This window comes from Gopherus evgoodei, chromosome 10, assembly GCF_007399415.2.
Source record: "Gopherus evgoodei ecotype Sinaloan lineage chromosome 10, rGopEvg1_v1.p, whole genome shotgun sequence".
NCBI lineage: Eukaryota > Metazoa > Chordata > Testudines > Testudinidae > Gopherus > Gopherus evgoodei.
In genome coordinates, this window is record NC_044331.1 from 77,593,498 (window position 1) to 77,619,316 (window position 25,819).

At 51.3% G+C, this 25,819-nt stretch overlaps 1 protein-coding gene across 1 annotated transcript; it reads left to right on the forward strand.

Annotated features, from left to right (window-relative positions):
- The first annotated feature begins 6,096 nt into the window (after positions 1–6,096).
- On the forward strand, positions 6,097–25,560 carry ARPC1B (actin related protein 2/3 complex subunit 1B). Its single transcript, XM_030578316.1, has 10 exons — positions 6,097–6,226; positions 15,121–15,194; positions 17,592–17,696; positions 19,202–19,424; positions 19,532–19,639; positions 20,626–20,832; positions 21,638–21,713; positions 21,801–21,997; positions 22,529–22,619; positions 25,254–25,560. The coding sequence occupies exons 2-10, from the start codon at positions 15,131–15,133 to the stop codon at positions 25,290–25,292; spliced, it is 1,110 nt and encodes a 369-aa protein (XP_030434176.1). The 5' UTR covers positions 6,097–6,226; positions 15,121–15,130; the 3' UTR covers positions 25,293–25,560.
- Positions 25,561–25,819: the final 259 nt, after the last annotated feature.

The window sequence follows — 25,819 nt, forward strand, 5'->3', positions numbered from 1 at the left end:
AGCAGCTTCTCCAAAGACATAAAAAGTAATGTTGGACCAGTCATACTTGCCGGAGTTCATTTCTGACCTCTTGATAACTCTCAGAAGCAGTTATGAGTAACTTTGTCCATATGGCCATGTAAGGTGACTGTTGAATCTTACTGCATGCCTTGAGGTTGGCAGTGCATTAGAGGGGATTATCTGGCTATGGGTAGTTTGCATTGTCTCTCATGTTTGAGTGTTGCATTTTAGACACAAGAAATGAAGGGCGGGGGGTGGAAAGCACTGGCTATATTTACCCCTTCCTCTGAAACCAGCATGCAACTTGATACACTACTTATTGCTCCCCTTTGAATGGTTTGAAAAGAGGGGTGAGAGGGAACCCACAAGGCATTGGGTCTCTCTTGCATGTCTAAAAAACAAGCTACCCGCAACTTCAAGACGCATCTTTCTTCAGGTAAGGTGTCTGTGAAACAGAAAAATGATTATTTTCCAGTTCCTCTTGTTTCTGGTTTCCAGGAGTGTGCAGAGGGAAGTCAACATTTTGCAATTTTTCCTTCATCTCAAGAGCATAAAATCGGTGGGACTGAAATGAACCTCTTATTCACCATCTAGTGCACTGATCTGCAAAGTACCATGTCTGTTTTCATCTGTAATAATACAGGGCATTTCCTTGTATGTTCCATGTGAGGCTGTGTGTGCTTGAAACAGTAGTGAAATAAACCTCTTATGCTGCTATTGCATAGATATCACCTCCCTCTTGTAGACAAGTCTGTTTCAGAGCTAGGAAAATATCCCCCTGGCGAAAACCTGTCACAAGAAGCTATTAGAGACATTAAGATAGTGATGGAGTCAGGGAATGTCATGAATAAGAAACTGTTTTTGAAACAGCTTAGGATAATAAATGGTCCATTCCAAACACGGCAAAAATGTAACAATGGAATGTCCCAAGGTTCTATATTTGGACCAGTGTTACATATATTAATCATCTGGAAAAGGGGGGAGCCAGTCAGATGAGTTATTTTGGCTTCTCAAAGCTTGAGAAGACTGAGAAACTCCGGAGGAACCTTTTTCAGCCTGGTGCATGGAGGCAGCACTATCTCTAAATTCATTATTGCTATATACCCTGTAGAGAAATATTTGAACTACTACATATTGCTGAGACCTAAGTTAACTGAAACAACTCAGAAAAAAGAATTAAGTATCACTGTAAGGAGAGCCCTGTTCAGGGGTAGACTAGTGCCAGCCAAAAATAATAATCTGGTAGGAATAGGATAGAAAATTTTAGAGCTATTACACATCATATTGGAATGTCTCAAATACTGCTAATTTCTGGTCACCCGGGATAAAATTTTTCAGAAGTATCTGTTTCGTTTGAAGTCAATGGTAGTTAGTCCCCCAAGTTGTGTGGATGTTTTTGAAATTTTTATTCCCACCTCAGAAAGACAGTAGCAGAAACAGGAGTTCAGAAATAGGTGGTAGCAAGAATGAGTAGAGGCAGAAAGAGAGAGACATCTGCTGGAAGAGTGAGAAGTGGGCATGTTTAATGCAGAGAAGAGGGTAGAATGGAAGGTCTACAGGAGTTAAACTGAACTCTGTTGTCTTTAGTACAAAAAAGGCAAAAACCAGCAAATTCCAAACTGAGAAGGCGTCACAAAACTGCAAAAATCAGCAACTTCCAAACTCCTTGACGTAACACAAGCTGTGTGACTTATCGCCACAAAAATGTGTATGCCAGAAGCTTAGTGGGACTCAGAATGGATTAAACACATATGGACAATGAACACATTCACCGTTAAATTAAGAAAGGATAAAATTATGAAGTTAAGGGATATAAAACAACATCCTTTAAGGCATGCAGGATTTCTTGCTCCTTGCTCTGCAGCATCCGGTTGAGGCAACTCTCAAACTGGTCTCATCTGGAATAGCTTTTCCTGTACCCTTTGCATTTATCACATGACCATCTTTCCTCTCCCTTAAACCAAACTGAAGATCCGTACAGTGCCTGGCTGAGTCTCCTTGCCCTGATTTCCCACCTTTTAAGGAGGCCAAGGGGCTTTCTTTGTATCTTGCTTTGGTAAGAATCAGCTAGTACGTGTTAGCCAGCTGCAGCACCAAACTACGCACCCAGTTTGGTCAGTGGTGTCTTGTCTCACTTATGGAGCAGCTGTCGTGCTTAGTGACAGCCGACAGGAAAGCTTCTCCCTGAGAGGCGGTAGCTATGTCGATGGGAGACATTGCACTGTCTGCACTGGGGGTTCGGTCAGTGATGAAGTGATGTAGTTACACCAACATAAGTTTGTCGTGTAGACAAGGGTGTAGAGAGCTCTATTCCTAACAAATACAACTCATAGCTGCCATCTTAATTCTATGGGAACAAGCAATCTTACTGGTTTTTCTAGCAGTCTTCACTCCAGTCCTGCTTTAAGGCAATTGGACAATAGCAGCACAGTCAGCTGGTCAGGTCTACATCCTGCTTAGTTGTCTGCAGTTATGCTGAGCTGGGTTTAGGTCATCAAGGAGTTTTTTGGGTGTCATGCACATACAAATTATCTGTGTAGCATTTCACGTCATTACTGTGCATATGCCTTCCTGAAACTTGGCAATGGAAATCTGTGCAAGCTGTCATTTGAATGTCAGGTAAATCGTAAGTCAAGCGATGCAGAAGACTGTGGTCTTGTCCTCTTTACAGCTGGTCAAGAGGTTCCTTACAGTGAAGAATTAGCACCATTGTCAAAGAATTCTGTTTTCAATTCAATTCTCTTTCAATTCCACAAGAGAGTATGTTCTACACTAGCTAGAGTATTAGGAGCAGCTTGCGTTCTCTGTCACATCGTCAAGCTTGCAAGGACCAAGAACAGCAAGATGGGCAGCCTGTCCTTATGGTCCTAATTCATTTTAAAATCTGGCTCTCTTCCTGTGCTCAATGATTCTCCCTCTTGTAAGCTGATTCTCTCCTGCTGCCTGCTTTATATGGAGAGGCTGAAGTGAGGGAAACAAAAGTGGAGAGTTGCTTTTAACAAATGCCCTTTTTTTCCCCCAGGGAACTCATTTGTTTGAAGCAAGGAACCTTTTGTTGTGGCTTCATTTTAATTTTTGCTAGCAGAAATAACTATGGCAGGAAGCTCATGGGCTCTGAAGGAGCTGTAGTGTTGCCCAGGCCAGCTGCATTCAATGTATCAGATGATGTGGTTTGAGTAGAAACATTTTAAAATATGTATATTTTTTTGGAGCAGGCCGACTTAGAACCCTAATTTTGAAAGATCTACAATAGTGCCCATTGTCTAGGTACCTTAGATTGTAAGCTCTTTGGGCAGGGATTAGCTTTGGTCTGTGTTTGTACGGGGCCTAGCACATGGGGTCTTAGGCCCTTCGGTACACTTGTGAGAAGCACTGTGTGGAAACCCCGAGAGAGTTTGACCCCAGCACCAGCAGGTGGGACCTGGCTAAGAGAAGAACCCAGCCCCTAAAGGTTTCAGGATGATGCTGGAGTGTAACCAATGCTTTACCTGCCTGTGGAAGTGAACAGGTAGCCACCACTGTGGCAGAGCTGGGAATAGAACCCAGGAGTCCCTGAGACAAGTCCTAGGCAGCAGCGTCCGATTACTCTCTTGCAGGGGATACATTGGCATCATACTCTAGACTAGAGAGACACACAAGCCAGATCTCTGCAAGAACTGCACATATTCAGTAGCAACTTCTTTCTGTCCTTGTTAATTACAACACAACTGAACAGGAGAATGTGTAGCAGCAGCCACACCTCAGCCTGAAGCAAAGAGGAAGTGCAGTAGCTGGTAGGGAACTGCTTTGCAGGGAATGCTGCTGGGTTTTCATTCCAAGCTCTCTGTTTAGTGAGGTAAGGGTTCCTTCCCACAGTCTTAACATGTAGTAGCAGTGAGTGGGATAGAGTGCTCCAGGCAGCTGAATGTGTTAAGGTAGCCTGAAGGGGTGAATCTTTTGTTCTGCAGTGAAGTAAACCTATGTTCATTCAGTCAGGTCTCTCCGTGGCCAGTGATCAGTGGCAGTATGCTTGCAACGAAAGAGTCAGTATTCTGATGTATTCAGGAAAAGATCCCTGGCAGAGCAGCTTAGATAGGCGTTGCTGAGATCACAGCAGCTTCTAGCCACCAGCAGCCTGAAGGGAGAACGGGTTTGCTTGGTCCGAGGACATGAGATGCGCAGGGTAGGAAATCAAACCTCTGCTGAGCTACAGCTTTCAGCTCCAAGAAGCCTGTAGCAGGTGCATTGTTAGACAAGTCACCCAATGAGGGACAAGGAGTGATTACACCTGCCAAGATGCCTTGGTGGGCTTTGCATCTCCCCTCTCAAAGCTTAGAGTAGGTCTCTTGCCTGATTTTTAAGAGCCGTATTTTCCTCTCAGATCATCCTCTGTTACTTCTAGCCCTCCCTAGGTGACCAGCACTCACTCCCCTCCCCCCCGCCATGTGTTCCAATATTTTCTTCCTCTCATCTGGTCCCCTTACTCTAGCCCTCCCAGCACTTAAAGCAGGGGTGGCCAGCCTGTGGCTCCAGAGCCGCAGGGGTGGCCAGCCTGTGGCTCCGGAGCTACCTGCGGCTCTTCAGAAGTTAATATGCGGCTCCTTGTACAGGCACCGACTCCAGGACTGGAACTATAGGCGCCAACTTTCCAATCTGCCGGGGGGTGCTCACTGCTCAACCCCTGGCTCTGCCACAGGCCCTGCCCCCACTCCACCCCTTCCCACCCCTTCCCCTGCCGTGCCTTCGCTCCTCCCCCTCCTCCCGAGCCTCCTGCATGTGAGGGAGTAGGAGGCGCTGATCAGCGGGGCTGCCAGTGGGTGGGAGCCAGAGGAGTTGATGCGGGGCTGCTGATGTATTACTGTGGCTCTTTGGCAATGTCCATTGGTAAATTCTGGCTCCTTCTGAGGCTCAGGTTGGCCACCCCTGACCTAAAGACTCCTGCAGGCTTGTAGGGACGCTCTGAGAACAACCCTCCTTGCATGCTGCAGAGATCCGGACTATCCAGTTAAGCAGGAAATCTGCAGAGTGGGCCAGGAATATGTGAAAGGTAAGGCTGTCAAAGCCTTTTTGGATCTGGCATTTGTGCAGCCATTTCAGCTACTTCTCCTTCCCCCCAGCAATGTCCATGCATATTAATACTTAGCACAGGGGTCAGCAACCTTTCAGAAGTGCTGTGCCAAGTCTTCATTTAGTCACTCTAATTTAAGGTTTCACAGGCCAGTCATACATGTTAACGTTTTTAGAAGGTCTCCTTCTAGAAGTCTATAATATATAACTACACTATTGTTGTCTGCAAAGTAAATAAAGTTTTTTAAATGTTTAAGAAGCTTCACTAGCACAACTGGGCCCACCATGAAACCAGCATCACCCTGCCATGCTGGGAAGCTGTTAGGGACATTCTGATCCTTCCTCTCTCCAACCTGCCAGCAATGGAAAGCTATAGCATCAAACTCCCCTGGGATACCCTGGGCTGGCGCGCCACAACAGGGAGAGCAGTAACTATTTTGCTCGGAAGAAACAGAGGGTGGCTATTCTCTGTTGTAAATGAGGATGCTTTGGGTCTGACCCTGCACACGCTTCTGCGAGTAACTGCCCTCGTGAGCAGCCCTGCTGATCTCAGGTGTAAATGCTGTTACTCCCGGGCATCAAGGAGTCCAGGATTGGGCCTCCAGGGCCACCAGTTTGTCCCTTCCAGCTATGAAACTGTCAAACGGGAGCAGAGCAGGAACTTTTCCTGTTGCATCCACCTGTTTCTGCCCCTTCCCTTTGGTCTTTCACAGCCCAGTCTCCTCTTGAGCCCAGGCACCTCGAATCTGCCAGGTTTCTGGGCCAGATGCGAACGCACAGCAGCGATCCCCTGAGCTTCAAAGGCATCTGCCAAGTTGTAGCGAGGGAAGCTCTTTCCAGGCTCCTGCACTTCCACGTGTCGGCCCCAGAGCCTTGCACACAGGCCTGGAGAACTGAGCCAGAGCTCGTGCAGACAACCCAAGCCTGCTGTGGCTGCTGCTTCAGCTGGAGGCAGCCTGTGCAGCTTTCTGCAGTCCCCACACGCCCACGCAAGGAAGTGGTTACATTTCTCAGAGAGGAAAAGGGAAGTCAGGCTACTTCAGAGCGAGAACTCAACTTCTGCCTTTCATTCGGGGCTGGTTCAGCTGCAGTTCGTGTCGACTGCCCAGAGTCCATGAACTAGCGAACCCACTTTGGAGAGAGAGATTTTCACCCTGCTTTCCTCATCTTCTCTTTGAAGGTAAGTTGTCAGGAGTTTCTTCTCTTTTACCACAGGGGAATGAGAGGCTCGTCCTTGTCTCCTAGCGGAGTTGCTGTTTAACCCTGGAGCGCGCCACCAAAAGAAAAATCTTTGTTCCTTTTGCTTGAGCAGAACAGCTCTGGAGCTACAAGAACGGCGCTGAGATTGGAATGAACTTCCCCTTTGAATCAATAGGTCCTCAGAACTGTTGGTTTTTCCCCCCCTCAAACACACTTTTTAAATGTTTCTTTTCCATTGTAGCATTTTTTCCCCCTAGGAGGCCTGAAAGCGCCACTGATTTGGAACAGATCCCTGAGCAGGGATACCACAGAAATTAATGAAAACGGTGTGCTGGACCACAGACCCGTTAGCCCTGCTGCTGTTCCCCAGATCCCTCCCCAGGGATCCCCTCCGTGTGCACGCTGGGTGTAACTCTCCCCTTGCTTACACTGCTCCATTTGGCAGAGTTACTTCTGAGTTACACCAGTGGGAGTGAGAGGAGAATCAGGGCCTTGGGCTCCACGTTTGCGCGTTCCCCTCTAATCCTGACACGGATACTCGATGCAAAGGTGTCTCTTGGCACATCTGCTGGAACCGGCTAGGGGTGCTCTCTTTCCAGCCAACGGGAGAGAGCCTGCGCGGATTTCTGCCTAACAGAGTGGGCAAGAGAAGATGGAAGGGTCGTAGGATTGCAGCACTGGGTGCTGATCTGCTGGATGCTCTGCTCTTTGATTGATTAAAAACATCAGGCTTTGCTCTCGGAGCAGAGACCTAGCAGCAGCAGGCAGGCAGAGAGCTTCTCCCAGTCTATAATCTGCTGTGTCTGTCATAGAGGAACTGCCTTGACTGTGGTGGTGTCTGATAGCCTGGGGTGGGGGAAGGGGGCCTTCAGTTAAATCAATTCATTTGGAAGACGGAAGAGAGAACCCTGGCGGGCAGAGCCATTGTCACCCTCAGCAGTGGGCTCCTGCTGGCTCCCTCTCCCGAGGTGGGGTTCCGGGCACTCTGTCGCAGCGAAAGCGCCTTGCCTGACTCCCAGGGGAAATCAGTGGGTCACAGGCTCCTGAGTCACAGAGCTGCTTCGGATCATGTCACCCCACTGAGTTGGCTGGAGAGGAGGGGAGAAAAGGAAAGGAAAGCAGGTGGATGGAGTGGATGGGTAGAAAGCAGGGCCTGGGCCAGGGGGCGGGGTGCACAACTCTGCCTCCCCCTCCCTGCAGCTGTTCCTGGAGATTGACCATTGAGGCCCGTGGGCACTATCAGTAATATGGGGCTGGGACGGTGGCCTGACTGTAAAAAGCTTTGGGACAGACTCAGTCCCATCCCTGGCCTGGCTCTCCCTCCCCCCAGGCTGAAGCAGGGCAGTGGAGATGCAAATTTAATCGCTCTGCAGAGCAGGGTGCCCGATGTCCCGATTGCATAGGGACAGTCCTGATATTTGGGGCTTTGTCTGATGCACATTACCCCCACCTCCTGTCCTGATTTTTCACACTTGCTGTCTGGTCACCTTAGTGTAGAGCATCTCAGCTGCCCTAGCACCACCACCTCCTGAAAAGGGCCGGAGGAGCCTGGCTGGACTCCCAAGGGAACATTGATTCTGTGTCCCCTCCCCATATTAACTGCTTGACCATCCAGCGGGGCAGAGGTTAACACGGACAACCCGCCTGGCTCAGGGCATGGGCGGGGAGGAGGATTATATTAAGCAAAGCTGCATGTGCTAAATTCGATTTCCTGCTGAGCCTTTTCACTAGGGGAGGCAGTGACAGCAGAGAAGCTGATCCAGCATTTTGCCTGTTTCTGACCTAATTCAATGCTCCCCACAAAATTTGCAATCAAAGCCCTTCCTACTGAGCAACTTCCTTACCTGGGGTGGGAGGGGGAGGAGAGAAATTGCCCAGCTCAGGATCCAATATTCAGTTACTTCCCCCAGCCTGTCCCTTCATTGGTGAGGCCTTGAGCCTGGGCAGAAAAGAAGTGAAACCTGAGGAAGTTATCTAATTCTAAGCCATCTCAGTGCTAGGGATCAACTCATCTGTCTCAGGCAGGCAACAATCCTCAAACTGAACTTTTTACCCACGAAAGCTTATGCCCAAATAAATCTATGAGTCTTTAAGGTGCCACCAGACTCCTCATTGTTTTTGTGGCTACAAACACAGCTACCCTCTGAAACTTACCTTTGTTTTACTTGAGAGAGCAGGTATCTGATTGTTTCGAGGCAGGAGGGGCTGTGGAGCCAGCAGATTCAGCAGGTGAATGGGCCCGGCTGTTGGAGTGGATGTTAGCATAGAATGAAAGGTGACGAGCAAAGGGGGGAATTATTCTGGACCCTTTTTTGGTTCTATATTGTGCATAAAGGTGACCAGAAAGTTTGTTTTATTAACCTATGTCCTGCTTTGTCCTTGCATTACAACTTCAGCTCTTGTCTAGTCTGCCCGTGTCATGGTATAATTCCCCACTCTGAACCTTAGCGTTCAAAAGATGGGGTACCAGCATGAATTCCTCTAAGCTCAGTTACCAGCTTAGCATTTGTAGCGCTGCCACCAACCAGGAATTCCAGTGCCTGGTACACTCTGGTCCCCCAAAAAACCTTGCCTGGGGACCCCCAAGACCCAGTCCCTCTGGATCTTAACACAGGGAAAGTAAACCCTTTCCCTCACCATTGCCTCTCCCAGACTTCCCCTCCCTGGGTTACCCTGGAAGATCACTGTGATTCAAACTCCTTGAATCTTTAAACAGAGAGGAAAATTCACCTTCCCCCCTCCTTCTCTTTCTCCCTCCCAGACTCTCCCTGAGAGAGAAAGTAATCCTAACACAGGGAGAAAATTAACCTTTCTCTCCCCCTTCCTTCCTTTCTCCCCACCAAGTCCCTGGTGAATCCAGACCCCGTCTCCTGGGGTCTCACCAGAATAAAAAAAAACAATCAGGTTCTTAAACAAGAAAAGCTTTTAATTAAAGAGAGAAAAACAGTAAAAATTATCTTTGTAAATTTAAGATGGAATATGTTACAGGGTATTTCAGCTATAGACACTGGGAATACCCTCCCAGCCTAAGTATACAAGTACAAATTAAAATCCTTCCAGCCAAATACACATTTGAACTCCTCCCAGCCAAATACACATTTGCAAATAAAGAAAACACTCATAAGCCTAACTCGCTTTATCTACCTAGTACTCACTATTCTGAACTTATAAGAGCCTGTATCGGAGAGATTGGAGAGAAACCTGGTTGCACATCTGGTCCCTCTGAGCCCCCAGAGTGAACAACAACCAAAATCTAACAGCACACACACAAACTCCCCTCCCTCAAGATTTGAAAGTATCCTATCCCCTGATTGGTCCTCTGGTCAGGTGACAGCCAGGCTCACCGATCTTGTTAACGCTTTTCAGGCAAAAGAGATATGAAGTACTTCTATTCTATTAACTCTTACTTATCTGTTTATGACAACCCGGAAAAGGAATAGTGGATCTGTGAAATCAGATGCCAGCAAGTGAAACCTAACCTAGGAGGGGAAGTGATTGTTGCTCAGATGGTTTAAAACACTTGGGTGCAGGCAGCTGACAGCAAAGCATCTCCATTTTTAACCATTCAGCACCCAGCGCCTTCGATGGAGGGTGAGGAAAGCAGCCAACGACTCCCCCTGCAAAAGAGGGAAGGCAGAACTTGATATTCCCAAGGCAAAATTAAGCAAAACTTCCCCCCCTCCTGATATTATTTTAAACCTTTCAGGCTGTCTTGATGCATCAAAAAGAAGGCAATGGCGACACAAGTCCCCTTTTCTCCTTTGCAGGTCGCTGTTGAAAAGGACAGAGACGCAGTAAATGCACCCTTCCCCCAGACTCATTGCTCTCCTAAAGCAACATCCGCTGCTCAGTTCTGGTTAGCGACTTCACATGGTTTCTGCTCCAGGCTTTCCCTCACATTAATAGCCAGGACCAGCTCCTCCAAAAGGCCCTGCTTTCAATGAGGGTTAGGCACCTAAATAGCTTTGAGGAGCTGGGCCCAGACTACTATGTACAGCCAGTTTTATTCAGACAGGCCTCCTGGGACACCCAATGCAGCAGCCTGCTTGCTTCCTGTGCATCTCACGCCAGCAGTGTAAATGGGATATGCTGTAGCAGGTTTCAGGACAGCGGCAGCACTGCGCAGTGATCACTGAAATATACGGTCTGGTTCATTGGGGCAAACGAATCCCCAGTGTAACCTCATTGACACTTTGATGTGATTATAGCATAGTCCTTTGATGCTCATAACACTTCCCAGGGTTGCCACTGGTCACATTTCTCCCTTGCAGATGATGCGTACAATCCCGCAAATAATACAGAACCTTTGCATTTTTAATACAATGGCCTCCAAAGCTACTTACGCTTAATTTGATAAGGTTTGTGAAGGAGTGTGCGGGAAATTGTCAGATCTGTCACAGACAGCATTGTGCACTTAGATTTTATTACGGGTTTTACAGCTGTGTGCGCATCATCCAGCCTGCAGCACTGCTTGCAACGGGGTTAGTAGGCTCCTTGGTTTGATCTGCTGGGCTAAGTCCTACGTTCTCCACCATCACCATTCTCATGAGCAATCCTTGGAGGGTGGGGCTGGATGTTACAGCTGTTTGAGGCATGGGGAGTTGGCATGTTATGTGTTGTGGATCTGAGCTTTGCTGGGACTCAAACAATTAGGCATTGGTTTTGGTAATTCCTGAGTGTGGGGCCCTGTTTCTCTTGCTCTTCACAGGCCTAGGAGGCTGGAATCTGTTATTAGAGACTTTGCTTTTTTGCCTCCAATAATAACAAGCGGCAAACACTGCAATTAACATCCTGGCTGTCCCGCCCAAGGGCGCTGCAGAGAACTGTGGCAATTTCTGAGTGCGCCTCATGAAATTGACTTCTAGGTTCCGTGCAGCCCAGCTTAGCAAACCGGGGTCTGTTTCTTGTCTGATGGTTCCAGTATCTTCCATAGAGTTGGCCAAGGCCTGTTTAAAAGTCAAGGGTGGGTTGATTAAACACAGGGCCGCCCAGAGGATTCAGGGGGCCCGAGGCAAAGCAATTTCGGAGGCCCTTTCCAAAAAAAAAGTTGCAATATTATAGAATATTATATTCTCATGGGGGCCCCTGTGGGGCCTGGGGCAAATTGCCCCACTTGCTCCCCCTCTGCCCCCCCGGGCAGCCCTGATTAAACAACTGTAAAAATAACCCCTCCCACTCCAACGCTGAGTATTTCAAGCAGCACCACAATGGTTCTTTCATGATGAATTCTGTACCCTGGCAAAAACCAGCGATGAGCTAAGCTAGTGGAAGATATTAGTCATGATCTACACTGGGGTTGAACAGCCAGGCAGCTTGTGCTTAATAGAAATGTAGATTGATTGCTGTGGGGAGGTGAAGAGAAAGGAACGTTTTAACCATAAGAGTTGAGACGTTTCTAAAGAGGAAGGAACTCACAGAGGAACCAAAGTGAGGAAACTAAGATGAAGCAACCAAGCAGGCTGAGAGATTGCTCGCTGTTACACACTGTCAGCAAGACAGTTTCCAGATGAAGGGGACGACTTCTCGTTTAAAAGAGTCTCTGACTTGGGAGCAACTTGGTAAGACAATCATGGCTGATGTTGCTAAGAGAATTTTGATCTTGGTTAATTTTGGTACGGAAGCATCTTGAGGCACAAGTGTGCCTGGCCCCATAACCTTTGCCACAGCCTCTGCTTTGTTTGGGATGTTCAATGGAACAGCTGAGCATTAGCCAGATTAAAAACGTGTTGTCAGTATTGATTAAATTGGAAGCTGGACTAAAACATGCAGCGTAGTGAATGCAGACGGAACGAGGCAGTGTGTTACTGGGGATTGGATGGATGCTTAAAGTGGGCAACGCCAACCATTAGCCAGAGCTCGAGCAGGCACATCTACAAGAGCTACCAGCTCTGACTCAGCTGACTGCATCTCAGAGAGGCACCTCCCAGCAGCCAGACAATGGTTCCTTCTTTTGCAACATCCTGCAGTGACCCCAGCTGGAGGCAGGAAGCCAGGGGAGGTTTGTACTGAGTCTGAAGTTTCCCCCCCATCCTCCTTCTATAAATAAAGGGAGGACTAGCCTCTGTAGGGCAGTCAACCCAATACTGAATTCACCCCCTCCATGGAGGCTTAGTGGGGACACGGCACTCAATAGGTGGCTGTGTCCAACTGCCTGTGTCTTTGAGGGGGAAAGTCAGGAAGGAACCTGAGCCATGGAAAAGAGAAGATTCCCAGCCACAGGCAGTTTCCTCATCAAGCAGGTGACTAAGTGTGTGGAGACACTGAGGACTTCCAGATGGAGCGGGCTTTCCCAGTGCACTTAATTTCCAGGCCCGCTGCTGTTCCTTCAGGCTCTGCTATGTTCTGCTGCACGCAGCAGGGGCATCTGAGGAATGTGACAGGCATGTGAAGGAGGGGTCTGGCAAGAGGATAGGGGAGGGGTTAGCACAGCAGCTGCTCTGTGCTCCAGCTGATGGAGGTTAGTGGCTCTCTGGAATCACACCAAAGGTCCTGGCCAGGAAGAAGGGAGGCTGGCAAGGCAGGCAGCAGTTCCTCTCTGACCCTACGAACTTGAAGAATTTTGCACTTCATTTATCCGCAAGGAACCCCAGTTCTGGGCTTGGTTCACCAGATAGGTCACCTCTCCTCCCTCCCCTTCATTAAGGGGCCAGTCAGGACCGCCCATGTGAAGTGGACTGAATGGCCCTGCTGAAATGATCTGCTGATGGATAGTTATGTGCCAGTCACCTGGGATAAGAGGCCATGGAACAGAATGATTTCCTGCACCCCCGCACCAGTACAGCAGACTTTCCCATAAACCATGTGTAGCAATAAGCCAAGAACATATGTGCCCATTGGGATGGAGCAGTTCCAAATGGTTTTGGTCCTGGCCTTTCTGCAGCATTCTTATCTCCTCTGCCCCAAATGCCGAGAGCTTCCCTGATGTGTATAAACATTGCAGAAACCCGAAATCCTGCCTAATGCGTCCATTTGTCTGTCACCGCATCCTCCCCCCCTTTCTATCTCCTTCCACTTGTTGCAACTTGACTTTATCCACCCTACACCGTGAGCTTTGGGGCAGGGTCTGTCCTAGGTACGTGTCTACACAGCAATGAGCAATGAATGGACTGCCCTGACTGAGGTCCCTAGGGGCTGCTGCAGTGCAAAGAAGTAATAACAATACAGCTGATTTCGATGAGAGCATCAGACTAGCCACAAGAACGGATTGAGATCACAAGTGACTTTGTGTTTAGCCTGCGCCAATCCCCTCCTGTAAAACTCCGGCACGTGCTGTGTGCTGAGTCTGTTCGCTTCAGGAGCAGGAACCAGCGCCAAGAAGGTTCATGAGTGATTAGAAAGTCCCTTAACGTTCTGAGCCAGCTTCCTGTTTTTTAAAGTTATCGGGACCTTCTTGTTTCCTTTCAATGCCCTGACTGTGACAGGTTGCTGCCAAGGGGCCATTCCAGGGAGACTTGAACTGAGGGGAGGCCTTGCTGTGTCCTTCCAGAAATAAGGCTCGACTGGATGGTAATATCATTCCCAGAGGGCCGGGTCCATCCTGTGGGATGGACCATGAGGCCCTAGCCTACTCTCTTCTCATTTTGCACCACAAATCTCCCTCCATCAAAGGCATAAGGGGAATAATTTACCAGACTAAATTAGTAACGCATTCCAGTGCTGACTTGTGAGAATCAGACAGCCTTAAGAAATGCTTGGGGCTACTGACCGGACAGGCCTGGCCACAGAGATAGGAGTGTGTGACTCACTGGCTTTTCATCAGCTGGAGATCTGGCTTCAAATCCAGCCTTAGGTTAACAATGAATTGATGGGTCCTCATCCTAGTTCCTCGTGCCCCATACAGCTACACAGGTCATGATTAGTTGAACTGGGCTGAAATCAAATCTGAAATTCAACAACGATAAGTGCAAAGTACTACAGTTAGGAAGGAAAAATAAAATGCACAAATATAAAGTGGGGAATAACTGGCTAGGTAGGAGTATTACCAAAAAGGAGCTGGGAGTGATGTGGATCACAAGTTGAATATGAACATACAGTGGCAAAAAAGGCTAATATTATTCTGGGGTGTCGTAACAGGAGGGTTGTAGGTAAGACACAGGAGTTAATTGTCTACTCAGCACTGGTGAGGCCTCAGCTGGAGCACTGTGTCCAATTGTGGGCACCATGCTTTCGGAAAGATGTGAACAAACTGGAGTGAGTCAAGAGGAGAGCAACACAAATGATAAAAGGTTTAGGGAACCTGCCTTATGAAGAAATCTTTAAAATGATATGTTTAGTCTTGAGAAAAGAAGACTAACGGGCAACCTAGTAATAGGCTTCAAATATGTTCAGGCCTGTTATAAAGACAACTGTCATTGATTGTTCTTCATGTCCACTGAAGGTAGGGCAAGAAGTAATCAGTTTAATCTTCAGCAAGAGAGATTGAGCTGAGATATTGGGGAAACGTGTCTGTTGGATAATTACGCTCTGGAATAGAGTTCCAAGGTAGGTTGTGGGATCTCTATCATTGGAGGTTTTTAAGAACAGGTTGGTCTAACACTGGTCTAGGTGGACTTGGCCTACCTCAGTAGAGTGGGATGAACTGGATGACCTCGCAGGGTCCCTTCCAGCCCTACATTTCTATGATTCTATGAAAGCCAATCAAAGTCAATGGAGCTATGCAGATTTACACCAGCTGAGGAGCTGGCCTTCAGTTTCAGTTGTCATTGAACACCAATGTGAGAATCACCATGAATCTGCCGAGTCAGGCAACGATTGGGTGACCAATGAACAGATTCCAGTTTACCGCCCTTTGGTGGCTATTTTCTTTAGATGTGGCTGACGAGGGCCATCTTTTAACCTGGCTATTACATCTCTGCTTTTTCACTTCCATTCCAGCTGAAAAGCCATGGCCTACCACAGCTTCCTGCTTGAACCCATCAGCTGCCACGCCTGGAATAAGGACAGAACCCGTAAGTATACAGATCCCTTCTCTTCCATGCACACCAGCACCATGGAGTGAAAACAGGTTATGCTGACATAACTGAGTTAGCAGAACTGGCTCATGGTATGCATGGAACACACTGCACTGGTAAAGGTCCCATTTCCCAGGACCCAGCCTCAGAGCACAGAGAGTGCCGAGCTGGTCGCATCGGCTTCCCTTCAGGGCTGCCTCACAAGACTGCTTCCTATGTTCTCCCCAGCTGCCAGCTCTCCCCAGATGTTCAGGCTGTAGAGACCCCTCACATCTGGCTTTGCCAAGTGCAATGACTTACTGGGCTGGGCCTATGACCTAGTCATGCTATTCGTCAGAAAGAAGAGAAACAATGTTCGTCCAGATTCTGAGTGCCTCAAACTCGGCAGAGGTGTTTTCAAATCCGAGACCCTAACAGAGAGAGGAGGCCATTTGCAAGGTCCAGGTCCCAGTTCCGAAACCCCAGCAAGGCTGGGGCTCGAGGGGGGAATGGGACAGATCTTGGAGTTCGTACAGAGGGATAACGCCCAGGAGCAAGTGGGTAACACATCTGGGGAGACGTTCCAGCGGGCTCCCAAGGCCTCGCCTTCCTCATGTCTTCCTACCAGGAGATTGGGGTTGTGTAGGAGGAGGCTCAGCCCAACGCAGCAGGCTCAGCGAGACAATCCTGCAGCCCCGTTTACTAGGAGCCAGGCGTACCATATGTGCCGTGTTCTGGGAGGTCCAGCCCCCACGGTGCAGCAGTGGGCAGAATTGAGGCTGAAGGGAACAGCCTGTTACTGTTAGCAACACAGATAAATACATTTCAAGACAATCTGAGCTGCCTTTGTGGCCTGCCGGCAGAGCCCCTGGGCGATTCATGGTGAGTTGACGCTGTCTCCTCCCAAGTCATGCCGCCGTGGTGCCCTGGGGTGGAGGGTATAAAAGGGCTGCAATGAGCATGGAGTAGCTCACCAGAACAAAAAGCACTTTCTTTCAGGGGCAGGGGGGAAATGGGCCAAGTGGCTGGCTGTAGGCAGGATGGGGCAGGCACAGGCAGAGTGCCTGCCAGGGGGCCACCCCTTGACAGCTGGCATTCCATAGGGAACCTCCAAGCAGAATGGCTCACCTGAGGTGGGCGGAGCCTCCTCTGGTGGTGGGTGGGGCCTCTTCTGGTGGTGGGCGGGGCCTTCCTCCCACTTGCCAGTTTAACTCGGAGCTGAAGATCAACGCTGGGGGCAGCACAGCGGTGGCGGAGTGTGGCATGGATGGGCTGGGTCAGGGGAGCTCGGCTGGGACAAGTCACATTCAGCTGCTCCCCTCCAGCACTGTCTTACCTAGCTTCACCCAGCTGCCTCTTCCCCTTGTGCTACTGCCCTCACATAGTTGAGGCCTGAGCAACGGAAGGCACAAGATCTAAGCTATGCTTGAATCAAGACCTCAGGCTTCCCTTCGTGTCCCTTTTATAACCTCCACCTTCCTGCGTAGAGGCCCTTGCCCGCCACATGCTAGTGCCAGGTTCACCAGCACACAGGCACTGACTTTCCCGCTCCGCCCCCACCTCGCGTCTTCCTGTCCCTCTCCCCCCAAACCCAAGCGCACCCTGCCCTCGTTCCTCCCCCTCCCCTCCTGCACGCGTAAAACAGCTGATCCACAGCGAGCAGGAGGAGCTGGGAGGAAGGAGGAGGCCCTGATGGGCGGGGACTTCCAGAGGGTGGGAGGCACTGAGGGGCAGTGGAGGAGCTGATAGAGGGGCTGCCAATGGGTGCTGAGCACCCACCATTTTTTTCTCATGGCTGTGCCAGGTCTGGAGAACTCATGGAGTCGGCATCAGCATACCAGCACATGTGAAGTTTCTCTCCTAGCAACTCTCTTTGTCTCTGTGCACAGGGACCACCCATCCCTCTATCCCCTCACCACAAGGCAAGAGGGATGTTGCTTTTAGTAGCTTTCCCACAACAGCGAACTACGTGTCCGCTGCCTGTGCGCTACAAGCTGGGCTCTGGCTCCAGACTCAGGGCCACAGAGCAGGCAGCACCGGAGCAGGTACCAGCAGGGAAAGGTTGAAAGAGGAAGAGCTGGGGGTCGCTCAGAGTGAGCCCCTTTGAAGTGTACAACTGCTCCATTGGCTCTGGTATTCGGCCGCTGGCTGCAGCTGGCAGTTCTTGCTGCCTTAGACAACCCCCCCCCTCGCCCCCAGCACTAGTCAGGGTAGAGGCTTTCCTGCCTGACCCTTGTGGGCCATAAGTGAACACCCTGAAGCTTGAGACTGGCTTGTCTCACCATGAGCTTAGCCTGACTAGCCACATATTGTATTCATGAGCATCAGCTGATCCTGCTCTTCACTGGAACTTAGCTGTGGCACTTAACCCCGCCCGCAATGGCGGATCACGTAACAGCTGTTATTGTTCCCCAGAGCTTGCCATCTGCCCCAACAACCACGAGGTCCACATCTACAAGAAAGCTGTGGAAAAGTGGAACAAGGTCCATGAGCTGAAGGAGCACAACGGGCAGGTGACAGGTGAGCCAATGTGTCACTGGGCCAAGGGTCCCTCTCTCTTCTCTGAGAGCAGCCAGGAAACACAGCCATATGCGAGAGACAGGGCTGGAGGAGACAGATCCCGGGCTAATGGGAGGGCTCCCTGCTTGGTAACGCACTCAGAAGGTTGTGCGTGTGTCTGCAGTGAGGGGACGGGTGCCCTTGAGATCTTGTCTCAGCTGCAGCCAGAACCCTTCAGGCTGCACTTGGTCATCTTGCTAACTAAGCAGGGTTGGGCTGGATCAGCCCTTAGATGGGAGCCATCCACGGACCACAATATTGCTGCAGGAGATGGTGGTGGTGTATGTCAGTAGGTGGTGCTTTTCCCCTTGTCAGTACTGAGCCCAGAGTCCTAGCGTGGTGGTAGGGGGAACTGTGCTGTCTTTCAGAGGAGATGTGCAAAGGAGATCCTGACCCAGAGGCATCAAAATCCCAGGGCACTTTCCATAACAGGTCTTGTACTGACTGAATTCCCCATTGGTCTCATTTGTCACTCCCTGTACTAAACTGTTGTGTTGCTGTATGCTGTCAAACCACTGCCATGTTCCACCCAGACCTGGCTGCATTTCAGGGGTGAATGAAGGAATTTATGTAAATTGTTAAGCAGTGAGGGATTTCGTGAAAGGAAGAGTGGAAATCGAAGCTTTTGCTGTTAGCCAGCTGAGGGAAGAAGCCGCTGAAAGGGCCTCCCCAAGGTATAAATTGAGATGAGAGTTGCAGCTAACAGGAGAGATGGCTTTAAGCCATCATTAAAGCTGATCTGGGGCAGGGACTGTCTAGTGGCAGCACATTGGTGTTCAGGGCCTCACCACCCTGTCACTGCAAGGACTGGGAGAGACAGAGGCTTGGAGTGGCATCAACAGTCTCCAACTGGAACAGTGTCCAGCCTTGTCTCGCCCCTGGTAGGAGGGGGCGTGTGGGGGGGGGATTGATCCTCCTTCCTCAAAATCAATAGGCTTGCAGCTTCCCGCCCCCAATGATCTGTGCTTGGAAAGGCTGCCTGTGCCTGGCTGGCTCATTCTAGGAGGTTGTGGCTCTGTAGCAGGAAGCTCAGATCAGCGTGGGGCACTGAACGTGAAATGGCACTAGTGAAAGGTGGGCGGGGAGGGGAGAGTTTTGGAAGTGGAGGCTGCCAGCAGAGGGGGAGGAAAGGGCAGGGGTGCCCCCTGCTGGCAATTTGGTTGGTTTCTTCTCACCAGCTTTCCAGGGGGCAGTAAACTGATGCCAGTTGATGGGCCTGACCCAAAGCCTTGGCACCAAACACCCGACCGCTGCGGCTCCTTAAGCCCAGCTGTGAATGTGGGGACTGGGCAGGGGCTTGAAGAGCTGGGGAAAAAGGAGTTTGGGAGCATAGACTCATAGATCTTCAGGCCAGAAGGAACCATTATGTCATCTAGGCTGCCCTCCAGCAAAGCACAGGCAGGGACCCTCCCCCAGGATTCCCCGCCCCAGCCCATGCCCTAAGCCCATGGCTCTCTGTGTTTCAGGCATTGACTGGGCCCCCGAGAGCAACCGCATTGTGACCTGCGGGACCGACCGGAACGCCTACGTGTGGACCTTAAAGGGCAATGTCTGGAAACCCACCCTGGTTATCCTGAGGATCAACCGCGCCGCCCGCTGCGTGAAGTGGTCTCCCAAGGAGAACAAGTTTGCTGTGGGCAGCGGCTCCAGGGTCATCTCCATCTGCTATTTCGAGCAGGAGAACGACTGGTGAGTCCTGGCCCTTTGGCGCTGCAAGGGAACATGCACCCAAGGGGTGGGGCGCCTTGGCCCTGCTGCTCTCAGGCACTGTGCTACCTGCTTGTCTTGTGCCCTAGGTGGGTTTGCAAGCACATCAAGAAGCCCATTCGCTCGACTGTCCTCAGCCTGGACTGGCATCCCAATAATGTCCTGCTGGCTGCCGGCGCCTGTGACTTCAAATGCAGGTGAATTAAGAGTCCTTGAGACAACACTGACTCCCGGGGATGGCAAGGAACAGGGGGTTCTGGAAAGGAGCAAGAAGGCTGCTCTCTAGTGGGGAGCCCTCGCCCTGTCTGGACGGACATGCTCTTTGGCGCGCCAGGGTTAGAAATGGGGCCCTGTTGGGGCTTGGGCTTGCACAGAACTGCCTCTCCCTTTGCCGTGCCCCATCACTGTCCTCAGGGAAAGCTGAGGTCACCCTCTGCCCCTGTTTGTTTCTGACTAGAAGTGGGCCCTAGATCAGAGCACCCCAAGCTTTGGGGAAGCCCTGACCCTCGACTGGATCCCAGCTGTGCAGCTCAGGCCCATCACTGGCTCTTCAGAACCAGAAACGTCCACTGGGCAAAGCCAAAGCCTCTCGTGTGAGAGTCACCAGGGACGATCCTGGGACTAAAATAAAGATCCAGGCAACTGCCGAGAGGTCGGGTTTGCCAGATCTAGGCAGGACTGGGCCGTCCAGGGTTTGGAGTGTTGTTCGGGACCCGGGGGCATGAGGGGAGTCTCCAGGTGGCAGCACTGCCTCTCTGGCTGATATCGTGGAGTGGCTGCCTGCCTTAAGCATCCAGCAGGGAGCTTCCGATCTGTTGTTCCCCACCCTGGGGGGTGTCTCATTAGTGATGTGGCCCCACCCAGCTCCCTGGCAAAAGCTCCATCATCTGTGGCCCTTCATAACACAGCTGGGCCTTGATCAGGAATGAGTGAGGCCTGTCGGGGCGAGAGGGGGTGAGAAGAGTAACTCCCTCGTCTGGGTTCTAACAACACTCAGCCCCTCTCTGGAGAGGGACAAGGGACTCGCTGGAGGTCACACCAGCCAGGATTACAAACCTGGTCGCCTGTCCAGCAGCCTGGGCCCTGACTGAGGAGTTTCAGCTGCTTCTCGGGCAACCAGTGCCATAGCCACCGTTCAGCCAGCGCATGCAGCAGCCCAGATCTGTGCTTCCGTTCCCCATAGGATTTTCTCGGCCTACATTAAGGAAGTGGAGGAGAGGCCGTCCCCCACGCCGTGGGGCTCCAAGATGCCCTTTGGGGAGCTGATGTTCGAGTCGAGCAGCAGCTGCGGCTGGGTCCACAGCATCTGCTTCTCTGAAAGCGGCAACCGCGTGGCGTGGGTCGGCCACGACAGCACCGTCTGCCTCTGGGATGCCAACAAGAAAATGGCGTAAGTGGGACTGTTTTCTTTAACTGAGCAGGACATGCCAGCTGCAGCCAGGACACCTGCCTCTCCAGTGGGGCTGGCTGGACGCACAGTGGAGCGAACCCCAGCCCATGGGAGAAGCCCTGGGCAGCACAGAGCACGGAGAACCTCGCTGTGAAGGGCTGGGCTGGCTGCAGGTAGCCGGGCTGCTGGAGCGGCTGGGGGTTGGGTATTTCAGACCCGAGGCTGAGCGCCTTGCTCAGCGCCATGCGCTGATCAGCCCCCCAGGGGTACAGGGGCTCTGCAGTCAGAGGTCTGGGAAGGGCTGAGAGCACCGGGGCTGACTGCTGAGCCGTCCACATTTCTAGCCTCTGTTGCTTCTCTGCTGGTGCTGCAGCCACCTCGGGGGGTAAAAAGTGACAGCAGCTGGCCAGCGCCCAGCGACACTCGAAAATAGCCTAGGGCAGCATGCGAAGACTGAATCCAACACACTGGATCCAACGCCATCTCCTGCCGCTCTCCCAGCCGCCTACCGACCCAGCCCGATCCTGCCGTGCCGGGCTGCCTGGGCGAGGAAAGGGCCACGCGTCACAATCTCCCTGCTAAATGGGCCCCGTTCACTTGCTCACCCCACGGTGCTGGAGACCAGGATGGGCTCAGCCCTAGGAAGAGCCGGCTAACCCTGGCTGCAGTCTGGCTCATTGCTCGCGCTCTGGAAATCTGGGGCGCTGGTTGCGTTCCCTGGTGGTTCCAAGGAGGATGTATGTGATGTGAAGCCAGAAAGCTGCTCAGAGGTGCTAATTGCTCTTGGCTTCTTCTCCCCGTCTAGTGTCGCCTCGTTGTCTGTGGAGACTCTGCCGCTCCTAGCTGTCACCTTCATTACCGAGAACAGCCTGGTGGCAGCGGTAAGTCTGCGGCTCGTGCCGGGAAGCTGAGTGGCCGCTCTGGTGCCTGGCAGCTTTGAGCAGGACACACTGTTGATGTTTCCCCAGGGCCACGACTGCTACCCGATGCTCTTCACCTACGACGAGAGCCAGGGTTCGCTGACCTTTGGTGGGAAGCTGGACGTCCCCAAGCAGAGCTCCCAGCGGGGCCTGACCGCTCGCGAACGCTTCCAGAACCTGGATAAGAAAGCCAGCACCGAGACCAACAACGTCACGCTGGAAACGCTGCACAAGAACAGCATCAGGCAAGGGCCAGGTGGGGCACTGGGAGGGACCCCACTGCACGTTAGTCCCGGAGACAGGGTGGGGGATGGGGCTATGTCCAACCAAACCCAAACCCCACAGCTGCCTCCTCACTTCAAGGAGGTTCAGCTTCCAGTCTGATGTTAGTGTGGGACTGGCTGAGCCGGAGGCTTGCAGTGCAGTAGCCCAAAAGGCCAGGAGCATCTCCCTGGCCAGTCTGCAGGGACAACCTGCCCCCTCTTGCTGGAGCTCACTTGCTCCATGCAGCCTTGGTAGCTGGGAGAGCCCTGGCTGGTGGCCTTCACAACTGAAGGTGGTGAGTTGGGTTGCATGAGACAGAAACTTGGGCAAAGCTCTCCTGCTGGAGTCAGCATTCCCGTGTGGCAGGCATGGAAAGGTGGCAGGTGGTAAAATAACCCCCGTGCTTAATAAACTCTGAGTCAAACACGTCAGCTTAGAAAGACTCTGTCAAAGGCTGAGGCCAGGGAGGCCAAATGGCAGCTGACTTTCCGGTGTCCATCTGTGCTCTCCAGCCAGATTTCTGTGATTGCCGGTGGCAAAGCCAAGTGTACTCAGTTCTGCACCACAGGAATGGACGGGGGGCTGAGCATCTGGGATATCAAGGTAAACAACCCGAACCGTGACCGGAGAGGTGTTTGCAAGGTTTGGGGCTTCCTTGGGTCACCTCAGATCACAGCTTGAGGGCCAGGCCCTGCTCGCAGTTCCGCTAGTGTCAGTGTCATTGTGGCTACCTGTAAAGGAAAATAAAACCTGGCCCCGCCAGGGCCGGTGCAAGGATGTTTCATGCCCTAGGCAAAACTTCCACCTTGCGCCCTCCCCTCCTCCCCCGCAGCAGCTCCCCACCCTCTGCCCTGAGGCACCCCTCCCACCCCGCTCCACCTCCACCCCAAGCACACCTTGGCTGCTTCACTTCTCCCGCCCCCTAAGCTGATTGGCACCGCAAGCCTGGGAGGCGGGAGAAGTGAAGCAGCCACGGTGTGCTCGGGGAGAAGGCAGGGCCGGGGTGAGCTGGGGTGGGGAGTTCCCCTGCGTGCCGTTCCCTCCCCCCTCTACTTGCTGCAGGCGGCCCTCCCCACGCTCCCCTGCCCAGCTCCCTCTGCCTAAATGCCAGCAGCGAGCGAGACGACCAAAGATCCGGCCGCCGTGGTTGCTGCCCTGGGCCCTGCAGCCCTTCTACACGAGTGTATTGCTGGCTCTGGGTAGTGGTGCTTCTGCAGTCCCCGTGGGAGGGTTCTCCCAGGCCAACTCTGAGCCCTTAACCAAGCTGGGTTTTTATTTACCGGGGTTGTTTTCAAACTGTCAGCATGCAAGCCCCAAACAGCAGGGGAAGCCTTCCCAGACATTTCAAATGACTTCTTTGGGAGCCGCCCCCACGACCATTATTAGGCTGCTTAGCAAGCTAATCTCTGCCCCGATTGTGCTTTCTAGTTGCTTTTATTACACCTGGTGGCAGCATTCGGCCGCTGCTTAGCAGCGGGTAACAAAATTCACACTGCTGGGAAGGATGCAGCAGCTCAGAAGCCTTGTGGCTGTTTACAGGGCTAGACAGCAAGAAGGAAGCTGGGTTCTCGCCATTGGAAGGTGCTTGGGAAACGTTATACAGGTCTGTCGCATCTTACACACATTTAGCATGTGCAATTTCAGCTTTTCGCGGTTGGCAAAAACAAAAGAAAAAGAAAAATAATTTAAATACTGTTTCTGTAGTGCAGGTGATTCCACCCGCCATTCAACTCAATGTAATTTTGACTGTACCCGGTTTTTGCTTTACGCGCTAACCGCAGAACGGAGCCCCCGCGTAAGATGAGATAGACCTGTATTGTAACAAAAGCTTCCATTTCACGTCAAGCTCACGTCCCCAACATCCCACTGATTTGCAGTTCTGGCACCCAAACGCCTGGGAGCTACCGCTCAGCACCAGGCACTGCTCGCAGGCCAGTCCTGATACAGAGCACATACCTTTCCCTAACACTACACTATCCAGCCTCACAAAGCCACCGCGTGGTTCCCCAAGGCCGTGCTGGGAGCTGATGGCACTGAACGCTGTCTGTTTGCTGGTGCAGACATATCACTACTACTTGGTACTGCCATTTGCTAGCTCCAGGGGGATATATGTCCACAGGAAGCTATTTCCTCACCTTCATACCCCAGAACCTGGAGCAGCTTTTCAACCTTTGCTTCTGTTGAAAGCTCGTCAGCATGCCCCAGGGAGCGTTCCACGCCAGTGCTGCGCCCATCACAGCCACTCTCACATAGCACAAATGATTGAGTCCTTGTGTAATAAACTCTGCTTGGAATGGGATCAGACATGCATCAGAACGAATGCAGCCTAGCCTATGGCTCTCACCTTGTGTGTGCGACTCCACCATTCCATCACAGCTAGTAACATTCAGCAGAGACGTTCTGTCCATGATTTGACCTACCCAGATAGTCTACCAGGCCGGGGCGGGGGGGAAATATTCCTGGGATGGTATTTTTAAAATTCAGCCTGACCAAAGGGAAATTTGGAACATGACCCCTAGCCCCTCTGATTAGAGGGGCCTGCAAAAGAAACGGACACACCCAACTGGCTCTATCAGACAGTCGATTTGAACAGCCCTTTGGAGCAATGGAGAGCTGCAAATGCTAAGCACCACAGAAGAGCATGTCATGATTTATCCTCTTGCTGGGGGGTGGGAAGAAGAGAGGGGAAGAGAACGGGGTGTTCAGGGAATACTAAGCGCATACTAGCTTGTATTTTTACACGGTTGGACACAATGTCTATCTATTCCCCCTGCCCCCCAGCATAAAACAAATACCAGCTGTGGTCTACATCCAGTTTTTGCAGTTTCGACATGTCCACACCAAATCACACCCTTAGTGGTAGAAAGACGTTCTATGGAAATGTGGCTTAGTCCCCTTCCCATATGGAATCAGTTACACGGGGATGACTGTGTCTACATTAGCGGGTGGCAACACTAGCTCTAGCAATACCATTACAGCAGTTCATCTCATGTGTATAGACAAGGCTTACGAGATGAGGTCACAGAGGGGCCTGCATTAGAGAGGTGACTGGTTGAGAGGCAAGGAGTCTGCTGCAGGAAGCAGGCATATTTCCATGGCTTGTGCTTGCACTCTGGCCGAGCAGGCAAGCCCCCTAATTTGCAACGGCCAGGCTGCACATACGGTTTATTCAGTCACTGTGCTCTCACGCGCCCGGAGAAAAGTGCTTGTTAGAAATCTTTGCTGTTTTCCTTGTAGAGCCTGGAGTCCGCACTGAAGGATCTCAAGATCAAGTGATGGAGCCTGTAATGAAAGGCCGTTTGCAGCACCGCCAGCCTCACTCTCTTATTCCAATTCTGCTTGCTTTTTCTATAAGATGTTGAGTTTAGATCAAGACGACTGATATTTGTAGATACACATCTCCCCTGGCAGCGGTACAGCTGCCTGGGCTCAAAGGCACTTGGGAGACTTGTCAGCTGAAGTAAATTAAGTAGTTTTTTAAAAAGATTTTTTAAAATTTTTAAACAATGCACCTATGCTGGTCATAAATTGCTCGAAGAAACAGAAAATAAGTGTCTTTTTCATGTAAATCAAGCGACTGCTTTCTAATATATATCGATGTCAGTGTCACTGTTAAGTTCTCCCCGGGGTAGCAGATATCATGGGGGAGTCTCCTAGGGCTGTCTCCCTGTCTGTGTCACACCTCATAACCACTTCCTGTTTCAAACAATCGCTGCACTGACACCTAGCACCCTTTATTGCCAGAACAGAAACAGCTTGTGCCTGGGAAAGGCTGGGAGGGGTTCTGCCCATGCCTGTCTCAG